We start from the raw sequence: 18,981 nt of genomic DNA, 5'->3' as shown, positions 1-18,981 counted from the left end.
CAGCCCACCATCCCATGCAGGAGTTGAACCGGCAATCGTGTTGTTAAGGACATGCGCTCTAACCAAGTGAGCCATCCGGCCACCCGAATTCTTGTTTGTTTTTAAATGTTGAGATTCTAGAGTGAATGGATCAAGGGGGGGATGGTGCAGGGTGAGGCTATGCCAAAGGAGACAAAGGTGGAAAAACAAAACAAAACAAAAACCTCACACAGTAGAAGACAGGGCAGGACCTTCTAAGAGGCAGGAATGGAAGCAAAATAAAAGTGGATCCTGTAGGAGTGATAATAGTGAAAGGCATGGCTGGGCGTTTTCAAGGGAGGAGGGTATTTATTCTCCCATTATTCCAGGAACCTTGTGTGGAGATTCCTGGGGTGGCTGGCTTTGTCTTTAAATGCAGAGATGATTCCCCAGGAGGTATAGTTGCTGTGTTGTTTTTCTTGCTTTGTTTGCTAAATGAAAACAACCCTACTTATTATGGTTTCTTCACACAGAGATGGGAGGGCAAGCAGAGGCATTGTTCTGCCAAATGAAAAAAAAGCACCAAATTGACAAAACACATTTATTAATTTCAGAGCCCCCTAACAAAAGACCCGAAAGAAAGACACTCCAGATAACATGTTTTACTTTATTAGTTAAATTGATTGAAGTGTAATATATATATATATATATATATATATATATATATATATATATATTACCCATATCAGAAGCATGCAGCTCAAATTTTCAAGCACTGAGAAATTATGGAACTACGACCCAAATAATATATTTTTTTAAATTGTCCTCTGTAGTCTACCATCATTTAATATCCTAAGTAAAATTAACTTTTGTGTCAGCATTAGCATTCTCTAGAATGTAAAACGCCCTTTTAAGTAACTAAACTTCTTTGGCTTTTTTTTTTTTAATGTTTCTCCCATCTCTTGAATGCCACCTGCTCCCCCCCAGAGGCTTGGAATTGGTTCTTCTGGCTGGTTTGCTCAACCTGACAGGGATTGACAAGAGATGACGAGGGTCAACTCTCAGGGGTGTGTGTGTGTGTGTGTGTGTGTGTGTGTGTAGCTGTGTGTATCATTTGCTCACTGCTCCTTTGTGCCAGGTTGATATGCTAGCTGCTTTATACAGATTAGTTCTAATTTTTACAATCCCTCTGAGGTAAGCATTATGATCCTCACTACATACAAGAAGAAACTCAGGATTAAAGCCCAGTCACAGCTTGGAAATTGCGCTTCAGGGATTCAAACCCAGGAGTGCTTCACATTGCCACTCTTAACCAACTGAGCCACTCGGCCAGCCCCGCACGTAAGTTTTTGTTTGCATCCCCACTAGACAGAAAGCAATTTAAGGACAAGGGTCATGTCTTTTCATTTCTGCATCTCCTGCGACATAGAAGATGCTCAGTAAATATTTATTGAATTAGTGAATAAGTAAATACAATGACTAAAGTAGTGATTTTTTAAACAGTTTTATTGAGATATAATTTACCCACTATTCAACTGGCCCATTTAAAGTGTACAATGTAATGGATTTTAGTATAGTCATAGATATGTACAACCATCACCATGGTTTTAGAACATTTTCACCCCCTCAAAAAGAAACCTCGTACCCCTTAGCTGCCACTTCCCTATTCTCCCATCAATCCCAAAGCAGCCACTAATTTACTTTCTACCTCTATAGATTTCTGTTGTAAACATTTTATATGAATGGAATGATATAATATGTTGGTCTTTTGTGACTGGCCTCTTTAATATAGTATTGTGGACGAAAAAGGAGTTCAAGTAAAGTAACCTCAGTGTGATCTGATCACAAACTCCTAACTGGGCAGGTCATGGGGGGTAGTCAAGCCACTGGCATAGAACTTTTTAGTGGAAGGTTTATCTTTGCCCTAAGCAAGCCCTGTGCATTGTTTCTGTGCATCTAGGTTAACTCACCTTTGAAATAAGCACCCCCAAGAAACACATACTCTTGTTAACTATCCTGGAATCCGATTCCCACCTTGCTTTCTCCAACGTTCATGTAATCTTCTTTATTATTTCCTCCTTAATCTCAAATGTATAAAAGAAACTGTAGTCATTCTCTGAAGCATTTGAGATCTCACTTCCCAGCAATTATCAGTCAGTTTTGGCTCAAATAAACTCTTATACAAAATTCTTTACAGGTTTAGACATTTCTTAAGTATACAGCATAATTTTTCAAGGTTTATCCATATTGCAGCATGTTTCAGTATTTCATGCCTTTTTATAGCCAAATAATATTCCATTGTATGGATCTATGACATTTTCAATTTCATCAGTTGATGGATATTTGGGTTGTTTCGACATTTTGACAATGATGAACAATATTTCTGTCGATGTAAGAAATGCCCGAATCTGTAGAGAACTTTTATGAGTTTATTTGAGCCAAACTGACGACAACTGCCAGGAAGCAAAATCTCAATGGATTGAGAAAATGCGCCAGAGAATGGCAGTTTTGCAGCTTATTTTATACATTAGAATCAAAGGAGGAGGTGTGAGGAGGGTTACAGAAATCCATGGGTGGTAGGTTAGGGGGTGGGAGAAAGCAAAGCGGGGAAATCTCTGGGATTGGCTAAAAAGTAAAACAGAGAGACACATAGTTCTTTTACATTGATGAGTACAAGATAGTTAATAATTAACATTTACAGCACAAAGAGATGGTATTCAGGGAACAAGATAACAATGAGGGGTTCTGAAGTCTTGTGCTTTGGTGCAGTGGGTTGTGTGCCCTGAGGGGTCTGGAAAAGAAGATTACTCTGACATTTCAAAGGTATGTTATCTTGGATGCAAAAAGACAATAGGCAGACTTTCTAAGGTAAAGATTGACCTTTGTCAGGGAAGCTACAGGCCTACGATGCGTCTACCCACCATAACCTGCTTTTCGGAATTTTTATGATCAAACCATCCTGTGTGGTGACATTTGGTGTCTGGTTTGTAAGGCCCGCCAGGCAGGCCTCCCCGTGAGCTTATCGGGTTTAGTACGTGGTCCCCTTTTCATCCACAGTGCTATGAACAGTTGTGTACAGATTTTTCTGTGGACATATGTTTTCTCCTAGGAGTAAAATGGCTGGATCATAGAGTAACTTTATGTTTAATGTTTGAGGAACTGAGAGACTTTTCTGAATTGGCTGTACCAATTTACATTCCCACCAACAGTGTATGAGACTTCCAGTTTCTCCACATCCTTGCCAACACTTGTTACTGTCTAACTTCGGTTCTAACCAACTACTGGGTGTGAAGTGGTATGTCATTGTGGTTTTGATTTGTAGTTCCCTGGTAACTAATGATGCTTAGTGTTTTCTGATGTGCTTATTGGCCATTTGTATATAGAGAGGGTGCCAAAAAATTGTATACACATTTTAAGAAAGGAAAACTGTATTAAAGTTGTAATAATGTATACCGATAACAAAAGATGAATACAAGCCACATTTGACTTCTGCAACTACAGGCTCAAAGTGGTTCCCGTGAGCGTCCAGACACTTCTGATTACAGTAAACTACTACTTGAGCACTGTTGACCAAAGTGTTCCCGTGTAGAAGTTTTTTTGGCACCCCCAGTATTCTTTGGTCTTTTGAGATCATTTGCCCACTTTTAAATTGGGTTATCTTTTTATTATTGAGCCTTAAGTTTTTTTTATATATTCTGGGTGCAAATCCATTATCAGATGTATGATTTGCTAATATTTTCTCCCCTTTTGTGAGTTGTCTTTTCACTTTCTTGCTGATAGCTTTGAAGGATGAAAGTTATAAATTTTGTTGTAGTCCAATTTATTCATATTTTTTTCCTTTGTCACTTGTACCTTTGGTGTCTAAGAATCTTTTGTCAAATCCAAAGTCATGAAGACTTACCCTTATATTTTCTTATAAAAGATTTATGATTTTATCTCTTACATTAGGATCTTTAATATATTTTGAGTTATTTTTTTGTATAAGCTATGAGATAAGGTTCCAGCTTCATTCTTTTGCATGGGACTCGAATTGTCCCAGCACCATTTGTTGAAAAGGCCATCCTCTCCCCTTTGGATGGCCTTGGCACCCTTGTCAAAAATCAATTGACCATAAACATATTAGGGCAGTGATTTTAAATCTGTTTTAAAACAGGGAGTCTTATGACTGTACAGTGTCAGACCTTGGTTAGAAAAAATCGCAGAGGCTGTTTCTCTTCTTCTTTCATACCACTTCCACAAATACGCAGGACAAAGTGGTTCTACTGTCACCTAGCCCATTATCCTGCAGAAAAATGGTCCCACTTGTCATTGTGTTCAGTTTTTTATCGTTCTTTCTTACCTCTTTTAAATATATTTGTTTAATGTTCCCTAGTTGGTATTGTCTTCAGTTTTTCTTCATGACTTCATCTTACTCCCTCTACATTTTTTCTCTACCCACCCTTTCTTTGTTTCTTGGCAGTAAATCCTTCTATTTTCTGTTAATTATAGAAACATCCACAATAAATAATAACCATTCCCTTAAAAAGAGCTTTTATGTTTTAGAACCAGCTTCCCTTGACAGTAGTTTGAAGAGGCTCATAGAGATTTGAATTGTCCTAAATTCAGTGTAAAAGTGCTTGGTTTCTCTCCTTGTGCAATTCTACAGTTATGAAACCATAGTTGAATGTAGTCTTTTAGGAGAGCCGTGAACTTGGACTCCACACTTGGCTTCTATCTAAAACTGGTTCAAGTCCTGAAAATGTTTACTACAACAACACAACAAACCATGCAGAATATGAAAATTACAACTTGGGTTCCAGGATATCAGCCTCTTCAGAGCATAAAACCAGCATTAAAAAGTTCCTGCTTTTCTTCTAGAAAATTTAAAATAGCAAGTAAAGGGGCTGGCCACTTTGCTCAGTTGGTTAAGAGTTGGCTTAAGAGCGTGGGCTCTGAGCAATGGGGACCATGGGTTCAATTCCCACATGGGCCAGTGACGCTGCACCGGAGCTGAGCTGTCGCTGAGCTGCCAACAGGTGGCAGGATGACTCAGCTAGTGTAACAACAAGATTGCTTGTTTGATGGTGGGCTATGCCCACCCGCAACTTAGACTGAACCTGGCACCTTGAGCTGAGCTGCCGCCTGGATGGCTCAGTGGATAGGGAGTGCGCTCTTAACAAGCCTGCTGGTTCAACTCCCACATGGGATGGTTGCTACGCCCACATGCAACTATGATTGTAACATAGCAACCTTGAGCTTAGAGGCCACGAGCCGCCGACGGGAAGCCAGATTGCGACTGGCGCCCTCCGCAATGAAGATTGAAAAACCACAACTTGGCTGTTCCCCTTCCAGAATTCACCCAACACTGTTCCCCTCCCCCAATTCCCCAATAAAATCTTAAAAATAAAATAACAAGCAAAGAGGAAAGATTTTATCCTTCAAAGTCAAATAACACTCGCCATTACTGTAGCTTTCAGTCAGTTGATGAACAAATATTTATTGAGCACCTAATATATAACCCCTCCCTGGGCTGAGTTTTCTAAGAAATAAAAGCATTTAAGACATGGTGTCTATCTTTCAGAAGTTTCTAGTTTAGATAGAAGGGTAAGTATAGTACATTAAAAATTGAGAGCATAGGGGCGGCCAGTTAGCTCACAGTGCTCATAACACCAAGGTTGCCGGTTCAATCCCCACATGGGCAACTGAGCTGCGCCCTCCACAACTAGATTGAAACAACTACTTGACTTGGAGCTGATGGGTTCTGGAAAAACACACTGTTCCCCAATTAAAAAAAAAAATTGAGAGCATATATAAATGATACTACTGACTTTAAGATATAATAGTACCTAATCTAGCCTTTTAAAAATAGAGCCGCACTATCTCATTTAACACCTTTGTGCAAATGAGAACCAGGCTCCCTTTTGCGCTTTCCTCAGGCTGGTGCAGCCTCTCACCTCCACGTGGATTGCGCTTGGAGACTTGGGGCTGAATGTTGACCTTTGTATTCCCCTGAAGCTAGGTTCTCTGGTGCGGTGAACAACCTGCGTCACTGTACAGTGAGCCCCTTTTTATGAAGAGTAGTTTGGATTTCTCCAGGAAAAGGAAGGAAGGATGACATGAGGGAACCGCCTGAATAAGGAATAAGGATGAACAGGAGCATGTTCAATTCAGTGCACAACACGGAGACAAGCGAAGCAATGTCAAGGATAGTTGTTGGCCAAGAGTATAAAGGGCTGTTTCTCCTCCCTTTCCCTTACCTTTTCCAGGATGTCATAGCTTTACTCATAAATATTAACTGAACAGCTTTCTGTTTACTACAATAGTTCCAAACCTAATTATTGTGAAAATTATGTCAATTTATCTGTATGACATCTGTTCTGTAGATGATAGCATTGTACTCATAAATACCAGTGCTCATAGAAGCATGTCTCCCTAATTAACACTTTCTTGCTAATCATAGAAGTCAATGTTATACATTCAGAGTATGTACTGGAAGCATCCATCTAAATGCATAATTTATACATTGGGAACTACTTTACTATATTGGGTATTAATATAAGCATTTTATGAGGAACAAGTCATCTGGTTACATGTAAACTTAACCTTAATATAACTTTTTTATTGCTAACATTTTCCATCAGTGGCAAACATAGTGTAGTCTCTCTGGGGAGTAATTTGAGTAATACATTCTATTAAGAGATAAGAAACATTTTTCGTAAGCTACCCCCAGGGGTAATTAGCACTTTTAATATTGGGGTGAATGAATTTTTAATTTTTAATGGTTATTATGTATATAAAATTTTGTGTTTTGCTTCTAAAAATAATTTATCATTATAGTAACACATTACCTTTTTTTTTTTAAAGCTCTCTTTCTCTCTAAATTCTAAAACATGTTTTTGACCAACTAGGCTGTGGGTCGTTCTGATTCCCTCCCTAGCTTATGCTCTTGTATACCATTCACATATGTTCCCACGTTATATAGGGCCTTTTCAGCTCTTTTGAATTTTTTTCAATGTACAAGGAGATTGCTATCAGCTTATTTCTATTCCTGTACTGGCCCCGAAATGTAGCAGTTCCTTCTATTGTAATGCTGCCTTCCCCCTGGGTTAAAGTAAGCCTGGGAAATCTGGCTCAGATATACATCCAGGAAAGGTTGAAATCAGCTCAGAAACATGATAAAAATCTGGTGAGAACTTACAAGACATGAGTATTGTTAATGCCTAACACCTTATAAGGTGTGTGGCTTCATGTCCTGATTATAGGCCAGCACAGGACAATTTCGACTACACATTTTTTTGTTCCATAAAATGGAAGCGTTTTAGCGCATTATACACATTTTTGATGACTAATGAAAATAGAACTATTGTTCTTCTGTATAGAAATACACACAGAGCCTTAATTCATTTTGTGAATTCATTTTGTGAAAAGTGTTTGATTTTATGAAATACTGGCTCGAGAAAACTTTTATCGTCATCATCATCCTCATCATCATTGATAAGGTGTAGTCAGTGTGTATGAGGCACCTGGCACCGTGACTGAAGCATTTCATGCATTGTCACACTTAAGCTGCACAGCAACCCTCCTTGGAGGTTATGACCCCCACCTTACGCTTGGGGAAGCAGTCATGGAACTAACGAGTGTGCAGAGTTAGGATCTGAAGCTATGTTTGTCTTTAGAGCTCATGCTTTCAAAACTACCCCACACTTTAAGGAAAGTAAAAATAATAATAATAATAATAATAATAATAATTAATTAATGAGGAAGAGACAACAAAACTGTGAATAAGCTATAAATATTGAAATTGCTTTTCAGCTAACTAATTAAAATAAAGCAGCATGGTAGCTCGTCGGCAAAGATGGCCCCAAACATTTCCAACTCTTCCTCTATGAACATATTGTTCTTTCCATGAAGAGGTGGTAAGTGTGTCCCCTCCCCTGGAGTCTGGCATGTGTCTGATGGCTTTAACAAATATAATTCAGGGCAGTTGACATTCTGTATCTTCTGAGCCTAGGGATTAAGAAGGCCTGGCATGGCTGATTGATTTTTGACAAGAGTACTTGAACAAATGGTGCCAGGAAAACTGGATACACATTTACCAAAGAATGAGGTTGGACTTTATACCTCAGGCCTTGTAGAAAAATTAACTCCAAATGGATCAGAGAACTAAATATAAGAGCTAAAACTTTTAAACTCTTAGAAGAAAATATAGGAGTAAATCTTCATGGGCTTGAGCTAGGCAATGGTTTCTGAGATGTGATACCAAAAGCCCATGTGACAAAACAGAAAATGGGTAAATTGTATTACATAAAATTAAAAACTTTTGAACTACAAGCAATACCATCAAGAAAGTGAAAAAATGACCTACAGAATGGGAAAAAAGTATGTGCAAAGTATATGTCTGATAAAGGACTTACATTCAGAATATCTAAAGAACACTTAAAGTTCAATAATAAAAAAGACAAGTGATCTAATTTAAAAATGGGCAAAGGATCTGAACAAGCATTTCTCCAAAGAAGAAATGCAAATGGACAAATAGGCACATGAAAACATGCTCAATGTCTTTAATTATCAGGGAAATGCAAATCAAAACCACTCCACACCTGTCAGGGTGGCCTTACTAAAGAAGAACAGATGATAACAAATGTTGGTGAGGATATGGAGAAGTTGGAATTCTCCTACCTTACTGGTGGGAATGTAAAACAGCCACTTTGGAAAACAGTCTTTAAGTTTTTCAAAAGGCTAACCAGAGTTACCATATGACCTAGCAATTCTACTTCTAGATATATATCCAAGAGAAATGAAAACGAATGACTGCACAACAACTTGTATATGAATGTTCAAAGAAGAATTATTCATAATAAACAAAAATGGAATCAATCCAAATGTCCATCAACTGATGGGTGGATAAACAAAATGTGATATTTCCATGCAATGGACTATTATTTGGCAATAAAAAGGAATGCAATACTAATGCATGCTATAATATGGATGAACCTCGAAAACATTGTAGTAAATGAAAGAAACTAGTCACAGAGGACTAGAAACTAATCACACGTGTTGCATGATTCTGTTTATATGAACTCTCTGGAATAGGCATATTCTATCATTTATAGATGCACAGCATAGATTAGTGTTTGCCCAGGGATCAGGCAATGGGGAAGTGGGGAGTGATTGTTAATGGTTGTGGGGTTTCCTTTTGGAGTTATGAATGTGTTCTAACATGGATTATAGTGTTGGTTGCACATCTCTGTGTGTATACTAAATATCATTCAATTGTATGATCAAATGGGTTAATTGTATGGTAAGTGAATTATACCTCAGTAAAACTAAAAGGATTCTGACAGCGTCTGCTTCCTCCCTCTTGAGCTCTGCATCTCAGTGTCTGGCTGCCTCACTGGAGAAAGAGGCTGTGCTGACTTAGAACCACAGGGCCAGACATCCAGCCCTAGCCACCATCTGCCTACAACTGCATGAGTGACCCCAAGCGAGAGTGATGGAGGAACTGCCCAGTCGAGCCCCAGGAGACCCATGGAATATAGAATTCAATGGTGGTTGTTTAAAGCCTGCACATTTTACCTAGCAAAACATAACTGGAGCAAGCAGTCAAATTCTTGCTTTAACACTATGACTACATATCACTCCTAAAATCTAACCCTGTGAAAGGCTTTGTCTTAGACAGAGGAACCTGAATAGGGACATTACTTCAATTTAAGGGGAAATGAAATAAGGAAGAGCTAAGCGTGGTGAGGTCATGTTTTAAATGACAAGCTGGACCAATCCAGGCAGGCCTGCCAACTGGTCTGTTTTCAAAGCTCACATTTGTAGCAGCAGCTAAATGACTTGTCCAGAGGCCACCAGCTGTAGAGGGCTGGAGCTATAGAGGGCTGGTAGGTCATCTCTCTGGTTCAAAGAAGTGACACAAGTAGACCTCCATCCTTTTGTCCTCCCCACACCCTGAAAGGAAAATCGCTGAGCTGGAAGGGACAGTGGTTCAAAACAGAGATAGAGGCCAGACGTCTGTGTTTGTCTTAAATGGAGAGTGTCAATAGGACAGAAACTCTTGATTCACTCATCTCCACACAGGGTCATCTTAAAGGGTCATTTTTAATATACTTTTGGATAATGATGTGCAGCAAGAGAGTACATAGAAATGAGTTTCATTTATTCGTTCAGCAAATACTTTTTGAGGACCCATTGTGATAGGAAACCAATTCTGAGCCACAGAGACAGGGACACTTGTCTCAAAAGGGTCCTGAGAAGGGCCTTGCCAGAAAGGAAGCAGGGGAGCCCTTAGAAGTGGCACATGGTCCAAGTTTGTGGGATCAGAAGTGACTTCTTAGAGAAAATAATGTCTAAAACCGGAAAACTCCTAAGATGCTAATTTTACTCTCTTTTCACTCCAAAACGCCTTATTTGAGGGTCAAAAGAAGTAAAGAAATGGTGGTGTTCCTATTTGGTCATGCATGTGGCCCTTCAGGTCTTCTTTGTAGATTCCCATCACCAATGTATGCTCCCAAGTCCAGCTCCATGTGGTTTTCTTCCATGCAGTTTATTTCCAGTACCTTCCAGCATTCATTCCTTGTCCCTTTAGTACTTTACGAGTGGTGTGACATGTCTCTTTTTGTGGATTTTCACATCTTTTTGCCATTGCCCATTGATATGAATGTTATCTCATCCTGTGAAACAAATCACCCCCAAACTAGTAGTTTAAAACAGCAATGATGCATTGTTTCTCCTCATTCGGTGGGTTGCATGGTGATTCCTCTACTGGCTTCATCAGGGCTCATTCATATGGTTGCTGGAGGGTCATTTGGGCTGGAAGGTCCAGGATAGCCTCATTCACACGTCCCAGAATTGGTGCTGGCTGCTACCTGAACGTCTCAGTTCTCCTTTTCTTCTTCTTCTTTTATTTTTTTTTTGAATTTTTATAAGCATTTATTTTAGTTTATTTGAGCCAAACGGCATGCTGGGAAGTAAGGTCTCAAATGCTCTGCAGCTCCTATCATACACTTGGAACTAAGGAGGGACTGTAAGGAAGATTACATAAAGCTGGGAGAAAGCAAGGTGGGGGGGGGATCTCTGATTGGATTACAGGACAGTTAATAAGATTATGTGCTCCCTTGAGGGTTCAGGTCACCTTGTTGCCTCCTGACCTCTAGGAGGTGAGACACACTTCCTTGCTTCCTTTCATGATGGTCTCAGCGTGGCATTCCAGGGGGGCAATGGCAGAAGTTGCAAGACCTCTTAAAGCTTTGCCTTGGAGTCACATAGTGTCACTTCTGCTAAATTTAGTTGGTCAGTGCAATTCACAAAGCCAGCCCAGGTTCAAGGGAAGGGGAAGTGGACTCAGCCTCTTGATGGGAGAAAAAGTAAAGCCACATTGGAAAGGAGCACGAGACGAGCTGATGGGGCTATCTGTGCACATCACGCCCTAGAGAGAATGTCTTCATGATTCTGGCATTTGTGTTGCTACATGTATGTGTAGCAGCTGTCCTTTCTATCTTCTAAGAAGGGCCTGGTCATTATTATATTAAATATAATTCTTTGCTCATACCAACTCAGCTATGACTAACCCTGGGAAACAGCCTAGTAGCTCTGTTAAGGATGGATTAAAACACGAAAAGGATTGACTTTGGAAAGGTCTGAATAAGATTTTTAAATGCATTCTGTTAAATGCCAAATAAGAACATTTTTAATGAGTTCTGTTATATTCTAATAGCTTTAGTAAGCATTCTTAATATAAAAGCATACTTTTATATACTTAGAACTTTTTTCTCCAAATATTTTTGATGATAACAGCAACCCAGGGAAGGAAGTAGAATAGACACTATTTTCTTCATTTCATGTGCGTTTGGGGACACTGAAGCAGTGAGAGGTTATGTTGATTAGTTTGTGGCAAAACTGTTGGGGTCTTATGCCCTTTCTGTGGCTTGCAAATAGTAACACAGGACCAGGTTTGGGGGAAGAACATGAGTTCAGTTTTGGACTTGTTGGCTTTGAGGTGTCTTTGAGATGCCCATGTGGATATAAAGGTCTGGAGTTAGGAATATAGGCCTGGTCGAGGGATACAAATTTGGAAATCTTTGGGGCATGGATGGTAATTGGGGCCATGATGATGAAAGAACTTGCCTGAGAGACGATGAAATGAGGAAAGAGGTATTTGGGGAACTGAATCTCAAGGAATTCCAGTCTTTAAAGTCCAGGGAGATGAGGAGGAGTCAACACAAAGTTAACTGAGAAAGGTAGGAACAGAGGGCTGGGAGGGAAACCAGTACAGCCATGTCCCCCTAGTTGAGGGGAGTGGTCAATAGCATTGAGTGGTCTTAATGTCAACCCAGATGGGGATCTACAAACTGCCCATCATATATAGATGCAAGGGAGCATGGTATTGGCCCCAGTGGGAGCTAGTTTGGAGGTATGGTGAGAGGAGCTAGAGGAGCTGACGGATGCTTGGGAAGGTAGGTGTGAGAAACAAGCTACACGGGAACAGGGAGATTGTAAAGGGGTGACTTAAGTGGTCTTAGTCAGTTTGGTCTCCTTTAACAAAAAATACCTGAGACTGGATGGCTTGAACAATAAACACTTATTTCTCACAGTCAGGCTGGAAAGTCCAAGATAAAGGTGCCAGCAGATCTGGTGTCCGGTGTGAGCTCTCTTCTTGGTTCATAGACAGTGTTTTTTTTTGTATCTTCACAGAGAGAGACAAAGGAGAAGCAAGCACCCTTACAAGAAGGGTGGTGATCTCATTATGGGGGCTCTACCGTCATGAAACAAGCATGTCCCAAAGACACCATCTCCAAACACCATCCCAGTGGGCATTAGCATTTTCACGTGTGAATTTTGGGAGGACACAAACTTTCAGTTCATAGAATTAGTCTTCTTAGTAGAGCAATAATTTGGGAAATGGAATAATGTCTTTGGAAAAGAAATAACTAGCCTTTTTAGAAAGGTAGAGCGGGGCTTGCTTAATATATTATAACTCCTTTTCAGGATGGTTAAACTGAATACAGTCTGCTAATGCCTGAGTTTTAGATTGTATTTTCAGTTTTTTTGGGGTTTTTTTTCTTCTAATTATCAGGAGAAAATGCATCGTGTTCACTTGTGAAGCAGATCCTTCTTTTAAAAATTACATCTGTGGAGGAAAGGATTCAAGATGGCGGAGTAGATAAACGCTGTGCTTGCCTCCTCCAGGGACCACATTAAAATTACAACTAAATTATAGAACAGTCAACCTGGAGAACCATCTGAAGTCTAGCTGGATGGAAGTTATATAACTAAGGATATAAAGAAGAAGCCACATCGAGACTGAAAAAAATAATTATATTTGTGGCAGCATGTGACAGACACATTTATCTGTCTCACAACGTTGCTGTGATGCTTCACAGAAGCCTGTGATGTAGGATTTCAAAGGAGTTTATTTCCTTTTGCGTAGGTTTATTTTGTGTCCCTCTCTTCCCCCCAGGCTGATGAGCCCTGAAAACACACTCTTGCAGCCCCGGGAAGAGGAGGGGGTCAAGTATGAGCGCACCTTCATGGCGTCTGAGTTCCTGGATTGGCTGGTTCAGGAAGGTGAGGCCACCACAAGGAAAGAGGCCGAGCAGCTTTGCCACCGGCTGATGGAGTATGGCATCATACAGCATGGTAAGTGGACGGGTCACCTTTGGCCGTGGTAACAAACAACCCTAAGTTGGCTTATAACAAGTATTTATTTCTCGCTCATGGGTCTGTAAGCCAACGGTGCCTCTGCTTGGGCTCAGCTTGGCTTGTCTCCAATCTGAGGGTTAAGTTCAGGTACATTTGCCATGCTGTCTCATTCTGGGACCCAGGCTAAAGGAGCATCCATTCTCTGCGATACACTGTTTTCACAAGTGAGAGCAGAAGTTAAGAGCGCAAGTTGATTCTTGCAGTATCTCCAACATCTTCTGTCCAGATACAATCTAACGTTACTACTCCCATATCCAACTGGCTACAGGAAGTCATCCGGTCAAGTCTGGATGGGAAGTAATGCCTCTCACAAAGTTGGTCGCAAGGGGAGAATGAAAACTTGTTGAACCGTACGTGGTACAAGCTGCTACAGTAAAAAACCAGTAACCCAAAAGGCCTTGATAAAACTTTCACTTTCCTTTTAGGGTTGAATCATTGTGATGCAATATAACCTATTGGTTAAGAACTGTATTTGTTATCTATTGCTGCTTAAGAAATTAACCCCCAAAACTTAATCGTGTAAAACAATAATAAGTGTTTACTATTATCTCACAGTTTCTGTGGGTTAGGAATTTGGGAGAGACTTACCTGGGTGGTTCCCACTTGAGGTCTTAATGAGGTTGTAGTCAAGATGTCAGCCGAGGCTCTAGTCATCTGAGGTCTTGACAGGCTGGAGGATTTACTTCCACAATGGCTCAGTTGTGTGCCTAACAAGTTGGTGCTGGCTGTTGGCAGGAAGCTTCAATCCATTGCTCTATGGATTTCTTCATAAGGCTGTTTGAGAATTCTCATGACATGGCAATCTGGCTTCTTCCAGAGGGAGTTGTCTAAGAGAGTGTAAGACAGAAGCCACGATGTCTTCTAACCGAGCCTTGGAAGTTACACACTGTCATTTCCTCAGTACTCTCTTGGTTACCAGTCAGCCCTACTCAGTGTGAGAGACGACTGTACAAGAGTGTGCATACCAGGAGGCCAGGATCACTGGAGCCATCTCGGAGGGTGACTGTCACAAGAACACAGGATCTGGAATCCCAGCCCCACCATGATTAGCTCCTCACCTTTTCTCATCTGTGAAATGGGGATACCTACATTGGGTGGTTACAGGAGTATATGGGATAGATATAAAAAACTTGGTTCAGTGTTTGGCTCTTGATAAGCGCTCAATCAATTTATTAATATAGCTGCAAGGTGTAGGCTTAGAACAGTGAGGAAAGGGCTGGGAACTGGATAGGTGTGGCAGAAGAAAGACGTCAAGATGAAAGGTAATACTTGAGTCATTCTTGCTGTGAACTCCTAAGCAGGCCGAAGGTTTCTATCCCAAGGCTACAAGGATAAAATGGAATTATAGAGATGAAGGAAACTTTTGAAATTATTTGGAGCAATTGCAACCCTTTCTGAAGTGGGTTGTGAAATACATATGGAGATCCATTTCCAGCATGAAATTTTTTTATTTTATTTTATTTATTTATTTTTTTTTTAGCTGAGCCATCCTGCCACCTGTAGGCAGCTCAGTGGCTGCTCAGCTTGGGCCGGGACTCGAACCGCTGTTGCTCAGAGCTCAAACTCTTGAGCGAGCTCTTAACCAACTGAGCCACTCAGCCGGCCCTGAAATTTTTTTTTAAAAAAGATGAGTCTAGAGGCTTACTACTCAGAGTGTGGTTTGTGGACCCAGAGTGTCACTGGGAGCCTGACAGAAATGCAGACACACTCAATCCCACCCAAGTCCTGCTGAATCAGATCTGCATTTTAGTGTCACCCCCAAGTGATATGAATGCCCATGAAAGTTTGAGATGCCCTGAACTAGACTGACCTAAAATAGAAAATATCTGAGCATATTTTATGTAGTAAGGTTAAGGTACTATCTTGCAAAACTTTGATTTCAGTTAGACTATGCACTATATAAGCATACGGGCTTATTCATGTGTATATCGACTTGCAACATAAAAACTGTTACTGTGTGTTCGGGTCAAGTATTTTGAAAGCTACTGATCTAGAGACATTGGTTAGAAAGGCACTGAAGGCACTCAGTGGTATCCTGGGGTGTTTTTTGTACGCGACATTGCTAAGGCTAAACTCACAACTGTTTAGACATATGGCCTAATATGTCTACTGCTGGTCCAAGTTCACTGAGGGTGGGAAGACGGATAGAAAAGTATAGTGCCAGTGTGGCCCCTGGCCTTAAACAGCTTATAGTCATATTGGGACTAGAAAATAGATATAGAAGCAAGGAGAGAACAATCCAAGATATACTGTCTATATTTTATTTATTTGTTTATTTATTTTACACCATGGGCTATACCGTTCCAATGACTTTACACACATTCATTTATTTAAACCTCTTGAACTCTTTGAGGCAGATATTCTTTTTGTTGTTGTTAAGTTTATTTTATTGTGGGAAGAGCACTGAACATGAGATCAACCCTCTTCACGAATTTTCAGATGGACAATATTAACTACAGGCAGGTATTCCTATTATCTCCATTTTACCGATAAGGACACTCAGACACCAGTAAGTTACATAATTTGTCTGAGGTCACCCAAGTAGGAACGTCCAAGTGACTATTACTGCTAATAAGTGTGAATTTATAGTTAGCTGGGGGTGACTGGGGCTTTCCACAGTGAAAAATGGCATGTTTGGGTAAAGAGTTAGCTCTGTCCTCATGGCTCCAGACAGAAAATTTGGTGACACCAAGTTCTAGGAGAAAACCAGACTCTTAAGCTACCTACAATTTACTGATCGGTATTATACATCTCACCTTCAGAGAGGATAGAGGATGCCATGAATTGTTTCCAAATGATTTGCCAAGAGTGAGTAATTATACTTTAATTACAGTGTAATTTTGTAATGCTATACAATTAAATGCCATAAAGTCACGATGTAAAGGGTAAAATACAGCATTATCCATAGCAAATCTTAACCACAGACGTTTGCTTTCAATAGTTTTAGGAGGATCAAATATGCTCTCTCCATAGAAGTCGGAGTTTCCGAGGTTAATTCCAGTTTCCCATCCTGGCAATTCATTGCTTAGTGTCTCAAGCAAAGCTCTGAGTTTTCCAGTTAATAATTAATTTTATAGCTTAAACATTTAAGAAAGCCAGTCTTTAGGGTTTGAGTAAAAGATTACTGGATAAAAGCGGTTCCCTAGATTGAAACTGGTAGAGTTTGAGGCCCACTTATGAAATCTTAACTAGCTTCCTGTATGAATGGTGAACGATGCTCTATAATTAAGACAAAACTTGTTAGATGAGTAATTAACTTATGTGCATATGTACGAGTATATGCATATTTATCGATATATTCATGCCTATAAGTGTATATGCACATATTTATGCATATGTATGTATGTTGACCATGTGTGTACATATTTCTCTCTCTATTTCGTTTATTGAGGTTTATTGTGTACCAGGCACTGGGCTAAATACTTTATAGAATTGACTATATTATATATTTAATATGTGCATGCTTCACATATATGACATGTACATATAATCTTATTAAACCCTTACAGCAATTTTATGACATTGGTATTATTATTATTATTATTCCAGTTTTACAGCGAATATACCTGAAGTGCAAAAGCCTTTAGGATATTTTCTCAAGGTCACATAACTAACCAATAGCTGAGTAGCATTATGCCTTAGAAAGTTTTCCTTGGCCCAGGATGTATGTAATCAGGTGTGGCTGCCTGGCACAGTGTAATGAACAGTCTTTGAAGGGAGACAGACAGGATTTAGGTCTCAGCTCTTTCACCTGCTGAGTGGCCAAGCCAACTTCTCACTAAGTTAAATCATTTTCATTCCTCAGGTTTTTAAATTTATGAAATTAGAATCACATTGTATACCTTTGAGAGTATTTTGTTTTGCTTTGTTTTGTTTTGTTTTTGGAGATCCTATCACCACCTACCTGTACTAGAAGGACTCAGCATATAGTTGAACTCGTGGCTAAGATGTATTAACAGTTAAAGGACATAGAGAAAGATCCACAGGGGGGAAGATACATCAGGTGCTACCTGGAGAATCCAGGTGCAGGCTTCCCCTCTTCTCCCTCCCAGGGCCACACAGAACCAGCTACCTCCTTCCGCAGGGCCATGACCACCAGCATTCCAGACTCTCAGAAGGAAAGCACGTGTTCTCCATAAATCACAGTGTTTGCACAAACAATCTAGGCAGGCTGGCGTAGCAGAATTCAATGCCCTAGGTGGGCAAAGTTGCCTTGTCAATTAGTAACTTAGGGACCCTTCCAAAAGCCAAGGTCTCAGATGCTAGCCATGGGGCCAGCCCCACCAGCAGGCCCTTTCGGTATCAGGGCTGCTATGGTAACTCTTTCCTGCATAGAGTTGCTGTGAGAATTAATAATAGTGATTGGCAAAGCTTTTAACACAACGTCTAACTCTTATGGCCCTCAAATGCCAGCTATCGTATGTGATCTGATCAACTCCAAATAATAGCAAAAATTTATAGAGCTTCTACTGTATACCAGTCACTGTTCTAAACACGCTACTCATTTACACATTTCTCTCAGTAACTCTGTGAGTTATATAGCACAATTATTCTCATTTTTAAAGATGAGGTTAAGTGACTTGCTGAAGACAAGAGCTGGTAAATGGTAGATTCAAGATTCAAATCAAAGCAATCTGGCTCTTAATCACTAAAGAAGATTGGATGCTAATTATAAGCTCCACTAGACTTAAAAAAACCCAAAACCCTCAACTTTTATTGCATCAGCTCACACAGCTTGGCAGATATTGCAGCTATAAAAAATTGTTAGCCCATACAGCTATACAAGATTCTTCCTGCAAACAATGACTAGGTACCTTGAGATTTTTGTATAACCATTGCAAATGTGAGCACAGTTGTTTTTTTGTTTTGTTTTTTTACTCACATAAACTATCTCCCTCAACTGCTTTCGCTGCTCTCCAGCTCTGTTGTCCTTAAATGGAGAGAGATAGAAACCAGATAATCACATGGGTAAATTGTTCACAGCTGCAGCAGCTGACCCTCGGTAATCAGGGTACTGGTGCTGTGTCCAGGCATATAATCTCCTCTTTTAAAGATCTAGTCAGAGCAGCCCAACAATTTCAACACTTCATCAAGCCTTGTTTTCTTTTACTTTTGTTTTAAAAATATGTTTATATAACAGTTTGCAGTATGCAAAGCAGCTTTACACATCTTATCTTTTTAGTTCCCCCAGCTGCTTGAGGGTGGCTGTCATTATCCCATTCTCCTGTGGAAGGCAGTAGCTGAGACATTCGCTCTGGTGGCCATGAAGAGAGAATTTGGGGTCTGTTGCAAAGGGAGCTGGATGCCAGAGCTAGACAGGAATTACCCATCTTTTCCGTA

At 40.1% G+C, this 18,981-nt stretch overlaps 1 protein-coding gene across 3 annotated transcripts in view; it reads left to right on the top strand.

The window, feature by feature from the left end:
• The window catches only part of DEPTOR (DEP domain containing MTOR interacting protein), a 151,719-nt gene that overhangs the window by 61,207 nt on the left and 71,531 nt on the right, over positions 1–18,981 (top strand). For all 3 annotated transcript variants that reach the window (XM_019642097.1, XM_019642096.1, XM_019642098.1), the window contains exon 4: positions 13,400–13,578. In XM_019642097.1, coding sequence (XP_019497642.1) covers positions 13,400–13,578 — 179 coding nt within the window. The remainder of the gene's footprint in view (positions 1–13,399; positions 13,579–18,981) is intronic.

Source organism: Hipposideros armiger, unplaced genomic scaffold, assembly GCF_001890085.2.
Source record: "Hipposideros armiger isolate ML-2016 unplaced genomic scaffold, ASM189008v1 scaffold_65, whole genome shotgun sequence".
NCBI classification, from domain to species: domain Eukaryota; kingdom Metazoa; phylum Chordata; class Mammalia; order Chiroptera; family Hipposideridae; genus Hipposideros; species Hipposideros armiger.
The sequence above is the reverse complement of the archived record's forward strand: the minus strand, read 5'-3'. Positions and strand labels throughout refer to the sequence as shown.